The sequence below is a fragment of the Oenanthe melanoleuca genome, chromosome 1 (genome assembly GCF_029582105.1).
Source record: "Oenanthe melanoleuca isolate GR-GAL-2019-014 chromosome 1, OMel1.0, whole genome shotgun sequence".
In the NCBI taxonomy this organism is placed as follows: domain Eukaryota; kingdom Metazoa; phylum Chordata; class Aves; order Passeriformes; family Muscicapidae; genus Oenanthe; species Oenanthe melanoleuca.
Window position 1 is genome coordinate 86,780,675 of NC_079333.1, and position 13,662 is coordinate 86,794,336.

The 13,662-nt window shown below is 37.1% G+C and overlaps 1 protein-coding gene across 2 annotated transcripts in view; it reads right to left on the reverse strand.

The window, feature by feature from the left end:
- CUL4A (cullin 4A) overlaps window positions 1-13,662 on the reverse strand; it is a 34,052-nt gene that overhangs the window by 13,690 nt on the left and 6,700 nt on the right. For both annotated transcript variants that reach the window (XM_056495561.1, XM_056495569.1), the window contains 6 exons: window positions 12,245-12,318; window positions 10,647-10,809; window positions 8,832-8,921; window positions 8,342-8,424; window positions 5,237-5,304; window positions 1,996-2,114 (listed from right to left, as the gene is read on the reverse strand). In XM_056495561.1, the coding sequence (XP_056351536.1) occupies window positions 1,996-2,114; window positions 5,237-5,304; window positions 8,342-8,424; window positions 8,832-8,921; window positions 10,647-10,809; window positions 12,245-12,318 (597 nt within the window). The remainder of the gene's footprint in view (window positions 1-1,995; window positions 2,115-5,236; window positions 5,305-8,341; window positions 8,425-8,831; window positions 8,922-10,646; window positions 10,810-12,244; window positions 12,319-13,662) is intronic.

The following is a 13,662-nucleotide window of genomic DNA, read 5'->3' on the forward strand; positions in this document are numbered from 1 at the left end:
AAAACCCAAAAGAGAGCTTAACTGATTAAATAGGTAGCAAAAATTTAACTGCTGCTCAGCCCTAAAAGATTTCTTTTTCATCAAAAAACCAAAACCATCCTAAACCAAAACCATCCTAGCTGACTTGCAAGGAAACAAAATTTTCTCAGCACAAGGAGCAGCCACAGACCTGACTTTCTCTTCCTGTTCCTACATCTATTATCTCAGAGATAGAACACCATTTGTCTAATGAACCAAAATATCCTGTAAGGGAGGATTTTCCACCAACTGGACAATTTACATTTACTTAGTAAACACTGATCAGTGCCCTGGACAGAATGATCAGTTTTCCAAGGTGAGAAGACACAACACAAGCAAAACACTATTCAATTGGTCTATTTTTACCAACTCAAGTAATGTTAGCCAGCAACAGTAAAAGAAATAGGGGAAAATTCTTCTCCAGCCTCAGAATTTCCACTGCATTGTCTAATTAGCCACTGTCATCTTTCATGGAGATCTCTCTCAAGTACCATTCCAAAGTAAAGCTGAACACAAGGCTCCCAAGGTCCTTAGATTCAACACATGTATCACACAGAACAGTTTGGGCTGGAAAAGACCTCTGATGATCACCTAATCCATCAGATCTTCCACTTGTCACAATTTCCCCTTTATTAACACAGCATTTGGGCATCTCAGTCTCTATCACATACATTCATAAATTGCAGGGCTTCCCCCCATTCTGCTAACAGCAAACCAAGATACAAAAAGCCAAATGGCATCTCTGAATTCAGAGAAAGGTGACTACAATGGAGCACAGATCCTTACCACAGTAACTTGGCCCACAAGATAAACATTAGTAGTTCTTGAAACCTCTCTTCACTGTCACACAGAATGTTTCAAAGGAGGAGATTTATTGACACTACAGAAAAGGTTTTCTAGGTTTTAGAGTATGTACACAACTATCTGTAAGAGGTCTTAAATTCCTGCTTCTTTCCTTGGACCAACACATGGACTTCTCTGTGAGTCTCTTTAGCTCACTAAACCAGAAATTAAGCTGATCTTGCCCAGGAATTGTGATAAAACAGATCACAGGAGAGCCTATGGAGTGGCAGGCAGCCCTACGATTAAGTGAGGAGCGTGATCTGGGAGAAAGGGATAAGAAAGATGATCCTCCTCAGCCACAGCACCACCATCCAACTGGGCAACATGCTAAGGATTAAACTCCACCTCAGTTCTGGGGGCACAGGATAACCATGTTCCACTCCTGTGAGCTGCAGCACTGGTGGATTATGCCAAACTCCAGGCCTAGGTATGGAGAACAGAGACCTCTGGAATTAACTGATGTGCACTTAGTCCTGAAGGTTGATGAACAGATGGACAATTCAGGGGAGAGCCATGAATCAGGAATTATCAACTCCAGGGAGGAAAGTCTTCTGTGAAGCTTTCCTGCCTTCATCTTCCAAGAGCACTAGAGTGCAAACTCTCTGGGGCAGCATACTGTATGGATATTATGCCTAACAGACAAACCCAAAGCATCTAAATACAGCTGACAGATTGTTTTCATTAGGAGCATTCCCTTCCCAACAGCTTTAATGCCCATCAGCATTGCTGTAGGTTGGTTACGAGTAGCACTGCCTAAGCTGCAGAAGAACAGCAACATCTGATGTTTCACTGGTTTTGCAGGTATGTGAACAGTTGAGTGTATTTGCAGCAAAACTACATATAGTACAGTCCAGCACATGTGCATGGGGTTCTATTTAAAAGCAATGCAACCAAAAACATACTGTATTAACATTCAAACCTATAAGGAAAGCAATTTCCAAGTAGAAATTTAAAACTAAAGCAGGTGTTGCTATTTCTCATCATGTGATTCTTACTGAGGCAGAAGCATTAACATCCCTCCCCATATTTACTTAAAACAGAAGTTTGGTGATACACCTTATTGTTATTCTCTGCTTTGACAGAAGAAATTTGTAACAGCATAGATTTTATATTAGTAATAGATCTTTGAAATACCTTGATGTATTCACTCCAATGTTGCAAAAGGATCTGCTGCCCACCTTTTACCCGGCTGAACAGCTGGTATGTCTGGGTCAAATCTGGTATTCTATTTTCATCAAGAAGGCTATCAAGTCCTAAAAACAAATAATTAGAAAAAAGAGCAAATTTGAATACAGTTGCATAAATACAGTTAGAAATCTACTAGAGAATGTATCTATTAGAGAATATACTAGTATTTTAACTGAAATACTCTCCCAACAAGGTGATGATTGTAAGCCTTTTGCAGAATGGTTATAAAAAGAGGTTGACTTCAAGGGTATAGTTTTAGCAAGAACCTCTAAAGAAAACAGGAAGCTAAGTAAACTACCCTAAATTTAACGCAATGATAAATACTTCATGAGATTTTTTTCTGTGGAGCATGGTGAGCTGTGTTTTTAGATTAAAAATGTGCTGGGAACAGTCTACACTCCTACCAATGGAATAACACAAGATAACAAATTCCTTTCAAGCAACTTTTGCTTTGTCAATTCACCCTACACGAAAGTAAGCTTTGGGCTAACAAATAGAGAAGTGAAGCCCAAGGAATGTAGCAAGCAAGTAACTTCATACACATTATTCCATTTGAGAGTACGACAAACTTAGTTCCAGTGCAATCAGAACTTCTTTGTCTGGTGTCAGTTCAGAGGCTTTAGTAATACTGGAGCATAGCATCAAGGATTTATGACATTAAAAAAAAAAAAAAAAAAAAAAAATTTTACACAGGTTGACAAGTCACACCATCAGTGCAGTTGACACTGTACAACTGTCCTACTTCACCAAATATATTTTATTAATGCTAATTTTTAAATGGTATTAAAAATTGATTTGAGAATCACTACCAAATTATCCCATATTTTACTATATTCTTTGACTTAAAAATACTTTCACTGTATATTGTAACTTACATACATGTTCAGAAAGGCAAGAGATGGTCAAGAATGATGTCAGGTAAACTTTTGTCTGCTATTTTGAGATATCCTAATTTCTGAGATGTCAGAAGAACAGACATACTTTAAACAGAAGACAACAGACTACAGTCTCAAAGACAGGGTTTTAGGGCTCTCTTTTGAGCATGGAACTAAAATCCTGGAAATCAAAGAATCATAGAAAGGCTTGGATTGGAAGGGATGTTAAAGATCATCTTGTTCCAATCCCCAGCTGTGGGTAGGGACACCTTCCACCAGACCAGGCTGCTCATATCACCTTCCAACCTGGCCCTGAGCATCTTCAGGGATGGGGTGTCCGTAGCTCCTCTGGACAACATGTTCCAGTGACTCACTACCTTCATAGCAGGGAATTTCTTCCTAACATCTCATGTTAGATCTCTCATTTTTTCAGCTACAACTATTCCCCCTTGACCAATCACTATCTGCCCCCACCTTTTTTATAAGCCCTCTTTAAGCACTGGGAGGTCACTGTGAGGTCTCCCAGGAACCTTCTCTTTTCCATGCTGAATAACCCCATCTCTCTCAATTAAGAAATGCCCATTCAAGCATTACCCCATATTCATTTAAAGACACCAATACACTATCTGCTTTATTATAACCTAGGTCATAAAATACAGCCTTCCTTCTTTCTCTAACATGAGCTGTGAGACTGAAAAAATATTTAGTCACACATTTGACAAACAAAAAGGACATGCAGCAAAGTCCTCTGATAAAAGGTTTCACAGAGCTTCCAGAAAGCACTGCCACAGCCTTGGAAAAAATCCCCCACCACCAGATATGACCTCAAATATCTAGTCAACAGTAGTTATACTAACGTGAGGAAAAAAGGTTTTTATACAGACCCTGCATTTTTAAGCTTTCTTCTCCTGTATCAAACTAACTACTTCACCTTTCTTGACTTAATGAAGAAAACTTGCAAAAGGCAACATCTACTTGAACAGAATATTAAGATGTCATAAGCAAATTAAAATGTGTCCTAGATCAAACAAATACAGAAAACTAAGCAAGTCAAGTGATAATAGAAGCTTTTTAAACTGTTTTTTCCAGTGGAGACATAGAATGCAAAAGCTGATCCAATGATACTCGAGTCCTGAAGCACAGTAATCAGAACACTAGAAAAACGTAAAAATTTATCCATCTTTACATGGATGGCTCATACACATTGTAAGCCAGTAAAAAGTTCAGTTTAAAACAAGACCACATACTTCCTGTTTAAGCCACTTGATAAACAAGCATATCACTGGAAAATTTACTTCATCATACTTGAACTAAAGAGCAAGCAAAATTGACATACATCAGCATAATATAATTATTCTTACCTTCCATTTATAAGCTTAAGAACAGCTAAGATGAAGTCACCAAGCTTATTTCTATAAATGTATTGAAAACAATTAAACAAGCTATTCCTAGTGTAGTTGAGAGAAAACTGTGAGTGTAAGTCATCTTTAAAAGGGACAAAGAAAGATACAGAAAGGGTATGTATAACATGAAAGTATTAAACATGGATGTGCTGCAGCTTGAAGATACCAGACTACCAGTGACATCTGTTTTGCAACATAAAACACAGATGTAAGGACAATTTTGCTAGAAGATCTAAAACCTGAAATATGGCTACTGCAAGAGAAGGAAAAGATCATTTAAAGTATTAAAATATCAGGGAATACTGAACAAACACAAATTCAGTAAAAAAGGAGAGATGAAAAATTAAGAGGAATAAAGGAATGGCAATTTGAACACACTAATGTCTGAGGAAGGACTTCTTAAGAAGCTGCAGTTCTTATCTGCCAAACAAAAGGTAAAATACAGACAAAGGCATCTGAAAGTTCATTGCCTCGAATGCTGCCAGTTCCAGTAACTCATGATTCTTAAACTACACAATCATGAGAATATGTGAAACTACTGCACTTGAGCTGTGTGATTATCACATAAAAAAGCTACAACAGTAACTGCAGCTCTCATTTAGATGTTTATATAACTCTCGAAAAGAAGCAGTTCCAAAGGTTTAATTTCTAAGCCCATGGCTGCAAGTCAAAGGAGATCTAGAGGCTTAGCAACCTTTACAAATATGGAATTAGATTTTAGACATTTTTTTCCAAATATACCATTTACTTGTCACAGTGAGGGTAACAATCACAGGATTGGCTTTCTGTGTCTGTGGAAGTTTTTCCCATGCCTAATATACCTCCTAAAGTAAAAGCTGTGGAATTTATAGCTATTGCAGAGTATGAGAATCCATTGCTAATCAAAGATTGCAATTAAAAAAAAAATACCTTTTTGCAAAATAGCTGATAAATGTTCTCCTAGTAGCTGCTTCTCCACACAAGCAATCAGTGGTTTCCTGAATTAGGCAAGAAAAATATATTAGAAGCACAAGAGTATAAACAAAGGAGTTGCCTTCTGTCACAGCGTATTTATGTAAAATTTACATTATTATCCAAAAATCTGCAACAATTTTCTCAGACTTGACTTAGTGGTTAAGACAAAAACCATCATGTGATATAAGAAAGACAACAATAAGCTATGTATGTAATTAAAAAAAAAAAAAGATAAAATTAAATTCCTTACATAGTACAAGTGAAAAGCTCACATTGCAAAAGTCAATACAAAAGCCTAAATGGAAAAAAGTCATACTGAATTCTGGAAACAAACAAGCAGACAAACCAAAAAACACCAGGGGTTTGAACTTCAAACCAAACCAATACACACTAGTTATGTTCAAAATTCAGCTATTGTAAAATTTTCAGCTAATTGTCTTAAGTACGTACACAAGCATAAATTGAGCTAGAGCCACAAGACACAAATTTGCACAAGCTTTTAAATTTGTCCTTGAATATCCCCTACTTTTTACAGTTACACATGCATTTTAGACAGGAGTGAAAAATAATGGGAAGTTTTCACTTACACCTTTAATTGCCTAAAAGATAAAATGAATGCCTGAAGTGCAAAGGCGTAATTAATTCCAATGTTTAAACTTTTATCCTGCTTACAAGGGAACAACATAAGACCAACCACTTCTTTATGAGTTAAGTTTTACAGAACTATTTCTCAGAACCTTAACTGACATTTCCTAGCTCAACCTGGATTGATGGATGCCTTTCCTGTTGGAAGATACACTTAATGCTAAAATAAAAGTGTACCTTTGCTAACACACCCTTTTTCCTGAACAGCCCATCAGTGACATGCCAGACCTTCAAACAACACACCAGTTTAGCGCTTTCATTTGGAAAGGTTTCAAGAAGGAAGCAGGGATGATCAAAATATGCAGTAGCAGCTACCAGAGAGACAACTGCACATGTCAAGACTCTTCTTTCTGGAAAGGAGATGACTTAGGGATTCCATTAACAGGCAGGAAAGGGGTTAAGGGAACTGACTGATCACTCTTCTTTTCCATGCATGAACTGGGGTCATCAGCAGTAGTACTACATATCAGACTTAAAAGGAGGCACTTTATCACCAGGTGGCTGTGCAGTTTATCACTTGTGGAACGCTTTGGTACTTGACACAGACAGAAAAGCTGATGTGAATCCCCATGAGAGACTACAAGTATTTCAGAGATACAAAGAGACAAACCACAGCAGGTTCAGAAAATACACTAAGCTGGAAACAGGCAGACACCAGGAGAGTATCAGGGCATCACATACACTTCCGCTATTTGTCCATTTCAGTGGTTATAAGTGAACATGAAGTACTGTGTAGACAGACCTTTATTTTTAATATACATGGCCATTTTTATGGTACTTTCCATATCTCCTGCCATTTTCAACCACTGCTACCTGCAGTTGCTGGCTGTTTCCAACAGCAGGAGTCAGGGTTGTATGAAATACCATCCCTTGCCCTGGAAGACCTATTCTGAGAACAGAAGAAGGGACAATCTGCCTGCTTGAGGCCAAGAGGCAAAGCACTTACATCCTAACAAGCAAACAACATGAGTATTTATCTTGGCTGGGGAAGGAGCCAGAAGGCACCCTCTGTATGACCTCAAAGCCATGTACCTTGGTCATCTACTGACTGACAAGGAGATACGCTTCATCTGGTCAGCTGTCCAGAACAGCATGTCCTGCTGGGCTGAAAGAATCCCTCTGTGGGCTGCAACACCCGCTTCCCAGGTGGAGTTTGGAGTATATGGAATGCTGTTTCACACAATAGCTTTGTCCAAGAAGTATCATCTCCATCTCAAGCCAGTTGCAACTAAATAACACCCTTTCTGCTCTTTTCATGCACACACAGAAACAGTATGACCCCAGGAAAATTCAAGTACTCGAATTTTAAGAACTGCTGTTTCTTAATGCAAGGGAAGGAAATTAGTGTGAAGCCTTCTAAAAGTAGGTTTCTAAGCCTTTAACTAAGGGCAAGATTCAATTGATGTCTATCTACTGAAAATGTAATGGTATCAATCTGTTTTTTCATCTAAAGGGTAAATAAATACATGTATTTGCTGTAACTTTATAAACAGAAATAGTTTGATATATTTCAATATGAGTGATTTCACCAGAAAAAGCTAATCACCCTGCAATCACCATTTACAGGAAGAATATCCAAGTTCAAATATGTGCCATGACACATAACACACATACATGTATATATGTACATCTATGTAAAATGTCTGAAGAAAGTAAGAAATCAAAAAGATAACTTTTATTCAGTTATCCTTTTAACACCAAATGAAATGCCTATAAATCCTCCAGAAGACTAAAACTCAATAAATTTAATGTCACATTCTTAATTAAAGAAGAAAAAGCAACAGCTTACTACAGGACAAATTCTATATAGATTTTTGTAGTGTGTCAGCTTCTGGAGGAACGTATTAACCCCACAAAACAAACTATTACTTAAAACCCAAGTGAAAAAAGGACAAGCTGCCTCATACAGTGCACTGGCAGCAGCTGATGTATTGTTAAGTTCACACCTTGGACTGTTTACAAATTACACTCACATTCTCTGCCCTTCTGGGTTTTTTTAGATTTTGTTTGGATTTTTGTTTGCTTATTTTGCTTGTTTGTGGTTTTGCTTGTGAGTCCTTCTCTCAAGGGATTTGTGGTTAAAGATGTTATCAGTACGTGAATGGCTAAAATCAGCTGCTGTTTTGATAATGAAAATTTGAGGTTTTATACAATGTTTTTTAACTGCAGTATACAGAATTATTATTTCTGAACAAATTTCTTCTTTCTTACTGAAAATCTACTTTTATTTTAAAGAAGTAACTTTTGATAAAACTGGAGTCTTTAAAAAACCAAAAAACTTCACAAGCACTCTCAACACGCTAATATCTGTAAGATAATGAAAAGATTATCATAGTGTCCCTACAACCATAGATAATCATACTCATTTATTAAGAATGTTTGACTTACAGTAAAAATGATAACATTTGTACTCACTGTGTGCTGTGATCTAAATATGTTATTACTCTATCTCCTTCTTCTTCCAAACGTCTATTAACATGGTGAAGATATTCTGGGACCTAACAAGAGAACAATCAGTTCAATTACACAGATAAGAAAGGCAGCTAATTTTGTTCCAGTACAATTAAACTACATTTTTAAAGAGAACATGAATTGGAAAGGACTATTCCTCCAGAAAGCTATTATGCACTATGTAATCTGTATTTTTATTAATCAATGTTCTTTCACATTAAATGTGCTATAGTTGGTAATGTGACTTTAGCTACAAAAATGTCACTGGGTTACTACACAATTGTTCTACAAAGCTCCAAGGCAACCTGGGGCCTGCTCTCCCTGTTGATACAATACCATGGTCCATATCAAAACACATGAATATCTGTGTGCCAGTAAATTTCACTGGACATTAAGACACCACGGCACTATGATAAAACTAACACAAAAGCAATCATCTACCACACGCACCTACCTCTCTTTCCTGCATTAATCTTTGGCCTTCTGCAGCATATAAACAATTTGTCTCTTCCAGAAACCTCTGTTCAAATGATTCCTTGTAAACCTGCTCAAGAAATCAATTGAGTTACTTACATTAAGCTCACAGAAACAGCAGTGATTTTGTTTGTCAGGTGTAAGAGGGCAAGTAAAATTCTAAGGATGTACACAGCTATGAGAAAGGTCAATGTAACATTACATTAACAAATTCTTTTTGTCCATTGGTTTCAGAATGACTGAGATCAGAACTGATTTCCCAAAGCAGCAATGGTTTGTTTCAGTAACCAGTACTTCAACAGTCTAAATTAAAAGGCTTCTGTTCAAGGCTCACAGCCCAACACCAGTACCCAACATTACTACATAGAAATGACACCCAATCCACCCAAGATCTAAACTCGCACTGAACTTTCTGTGGCACAAAACCCCTTCCAACTAGTGAAACTTTGGCACAAAACAGGTAATTCTCATCAGTAAAATACTAATATTCAGATCTGCCAGGTTTCTCTCAGTGGCCCAGGAGAAATTAATTATATCAAATAAGGTGAACTCTCTCTACAGGAAACAAGGTGTGTAAAAAAGGGCACCAGTAACAATCAAATACATTAAAAAACTTCTGTGTAATGAGTAACAGTTAATTATAGAAAGTAATTAAGTCAAAAAGAATAACTACATAAAGAAAAATTCATAACAGGCTGAAGAATTGGAGATTAATATGTAAACAGAGGGACAGTGAAAAGAAAAAGGGAGAATTCCTTGAGTGTGGTAGAAGAATAGAAGAAAATATTTTTTCCAAAATATCTAATAAGAGAGTTACATTTCGCCACTTTTTGTCTCATAAGGACTTGTAGTTGAAGATCCTCTCCCCAGTGTAGGCAGGTTGGAGCTAGATGATTTTTAAGGCCCTTTCAACTCAAACCATTGTATCACTTTCAAAAGCTTAATTTTTTTTTCTAATATCTTCCCTCTTGAACAGACTAATTTTTCTGGGATGACAGAGGAAGCTACAGATTAAAGTCAAGAGGATTAACATGAAAGCCAGAAAACCAGGTAAGCTGCCTAACCAGAAAGGACTTTTTTATGTCATCTGCCTCTTCACACTCTTTCAAACCTTCAGCCAGTTTTGTAATGCTGTATTGCCACTTTGAAATGGAGCAACCTCACCAGGTTTTAGGAATGAAGGATAGTTCCAAAGTTTCGCTGCACATCACACGAGGCTGCAACATTAACACAAGGACCACCCATGTGGAAGCCAGAAGCACAGCATTTGCCAGTCTCCTTGGTTGCTTACTATCTCCACTCATGGAAAGTTCCAGTAAGTTGCAATTTGACATGATCTATGTGAAAACCTTGGCCTTAATGTGGCATCTCGTTCTATCCTCAGCATTTCTAAGAAGTTGTCAGTACAGTGATGTTTTTGTGATACAGACCCAAGATCTCCAAAAAGTCACACTTTTTACAATGACAGAGGAATTTTTTTTGTTCCTACACTTAATGGCACTACAATAAGACAATGAGTGATTATGACAGGCAAAATACTGCACATGCTAAAAGACCTGTAAATTTATTAAGATCTGAGGCCATTACCTTTGCTAAAGAAAACAGACAAAGAAGTCTCATTTAGAAACAGTACAAGATTGCAAATGGGGTAAAGAAGAGGCAATCATACCAATATAATAGCTAGATTTTACACACATTTACTAGATGAACAGAATAATTTTTGCACAAGACAACTTGGGCAGTCCATACTGTGTTTCTAAACAAAGCTGTTACTAGTGAATTTGGCTGTACTCACCTGCAGATCTGAGAGCATGCTCAACAAACTCCGCAGCAAACTTCTGTCCACAGCTTCACCATTTCGCTCTCGTTCGATCAGCAGGAGAATTCCATCAATAGTCTTGGTCTGAACTTGCTTGTCACTAATGATATGGTTTCTAAATAACTCTAGGCCCATATCCCTATGTGAATATTGAAAATTAGTCACACTGTTGATTCTTTTGAAAAATCATATATACATTTAAAATATATAGTATATATATTATACAGAAAAAGAATGTATTAATGGTGTGTATGCTCTTTCTGACACTGTCCTCTAACAAAACCGTAACAAGAATTATCCTAAAAATACCAGATCACATGCTACCACAGGCATACACTTCAGTAGAGAATTGTTACCAGCCTTTCCAACTTCCACATAGTAACTATAAGTTTCTCTGCTTATTAAAAAAAAAAAAAAAATCTAATCATATACCTTAATATAAGATCCCTGGATCAGACATTCTGCATGTAATTTGGAAGTCCTGTTCAAAGGCATGCATTCTTTGTATCTTTAGGATCTTATCACTTCTATCAGATTCTTGTTTTATTCTAAGATGATGAGGAATGGGTGCCTCTATGCCATGAAGCAGCTAATTGTTAAATATTGAAAACTGAGCAATCTTAGATAAAACTTGTTACGTCCAACTCCTTCACACGCATCAGGATTTCAATAAAAGGAATTTTCCCAGTGGGAGAAAAATAAGATAAAAGTATGACCAGACCTCATCAACAATGTTTAATAAAAGAAAGCCTAACACAGAGTTGAAGGAGAACTGCTGAAGCTGGGAACAAGAGATGTCCACTGGACAAGCAAGAGGCTGGAGAAAGATGCCAGGCTCTTCCAACAGCCTGAGGAACTCACAAGAGCACAGCAGCCAGGCAGGGAGGGAAAAGACATGCTCTTACTTCAGTACTTTATCTACTTTTATTTTTTTTTTTTTTTTGGGGGGGGGGGAAGGGGGGTGGTTTGGAAGCGTGCTTTAGATAAAGTAGTAACAAAACCAGAAATTTTTGGCAAAGCCTGGGTTTGTTTGCTCAGGTAATGATGTCAAATGCCCCTCAGGGGAATGCTTTAAAGCAGAATGCCCAAGGATGTTACCATGGTGGGCTGAAAGTACAAAGGCATCATCAAGTGACCAGTGCTGGAAAGATAATCTGCACCTTGTCACTGTATCTGACTTACTTAAAAACAGAACAAGAAGCTGAATGTTGAATTTTGTCAAAACTAGGAGCACCTACAGTAATGCTGAGCCATTGTTAAAGTGGGAGGCAGCAGTCAAGAGTCCCACAGACCAGCCTCACCCAGGCTCTGACAACTACAGCTACTCATATGCCTTGACTTTTAAGCCCATGTTCACAGACCTTCTTTTACTCCCACTTGACAGTGAATATTCCTGGCAAAGGAGGACGTGACACACGCATATGCTGACACATGCATTACCACAAACTGACACTAAATTTTAGAGGTTTATTATATAGCTCAAATATAATGTGAAAAAATTACTTTCAATCTTTGCAAATGTAATAGCATGTCAACACTCTAAAGATTATAGGAATACTTACATGGATACCTACCATATAGAAGGAAGCACTGAATTCTGAAGCACATATGTACGATCCAAAAATAAGAAAATGCTTCTGATCATGATCTGAAAATATAAAGAAAATATTTTTCTCTTCACTTCCATGTGGTATTTTAAATTATAAAACTACTTCTGAAAAACTACATCACAGACATGCACCTCATTTACTGATGTAGGTGTTTTAAACTTTTATGGTGACTGGTACAGCCACGGGTATGCAATTTATTGAAGTTAGTCCTATTGGTGGTATACCCAAGTACATCCAAGACGTTTTCAAATTAATAACCATAAACTAAATAGTTTTATTAGCCTATTAGGAGTTTTATACCATTGACATACATAAACTATTCAAACAGTACCTCCAATACAGTCAGTAAACACCCTGAAATAGCATGCTGCTATGCTCTTTGTTTAAAATTAAAAAAAAACCGAACAAAGGTTTAAGATTAGACAGTAATAAGTGGTGCAACAGATCTTTTCATAATAAAAGTTAGCTGCCAAAATTCATAAGAAAAATAGAGATACATTAAATCCAACAGTAGAAAGAGTATAAAAATATATTATCCCTTTTTTAATTAAAAGAGTGGGAGGAGGAGGTGGTTTTGTAGCTTACTAGACTTTTACATTCAAAATCCCTTTCTAACTTTGCTCATAAGAAGGCTGCCCAACTCCCAGTTTAGCATTAGTGTAACTCCGGATGTCAGTAACTCACCCCCAGGCCAGAGAGAGATTTCTATTCCCAGCTGTCCACCTACTCCCTCCCTAAAAGATTTCATTGCCTCTGAAGCAATTCTCAAGCTGATATAGCTTCTGGCCAAGCATATTAAAGTAAAACAGCAGTAAGGTTGATTTATTTTTCTTAAATAGCACCAAGTGTTAACCCAGCACATGGGCAAGAAAGCCACTTGCTACAGATTATTGCTTGAAGGAAGAAAAAAAAGAATGCTTAGAAGCAATTAAAGGAAACAATGTTCACAGCAAAAGCCCTTTTATAAAAACTACATTTTCAAGGCAGTATCTTCAACTATGTTTTCATCAATTCAAACAGTTTCCCTAACATTTTCCATTTTTAATTCAGATAAAGATCACACACCTCTGCCCAAACCTCACAGGTAAGGAAAGAGCAGTATAGAAAACCAACCATATGGGGCATCTGCAGTCCAGCTAAGTGACAATGCAATAAAAACTCATTGTAAAATGTTAGCTTGGTATTATAATGATGCCTTCTTAAAGGCACAGTTTCCAGAGTGTGTTTCAGGGAGGACTTTCTTCTGTAACATAAATTGTTGTGGAGGTAGAAGACAAAAAAGGCAGATAGAAAGCAACTTTCAGTTCTTTATCGTTTCTATTTCTTAGCTCTATAGTCAGGATAATAATCTCTGCTTTGAAACAAAAAAGTTGCAAGTTAAC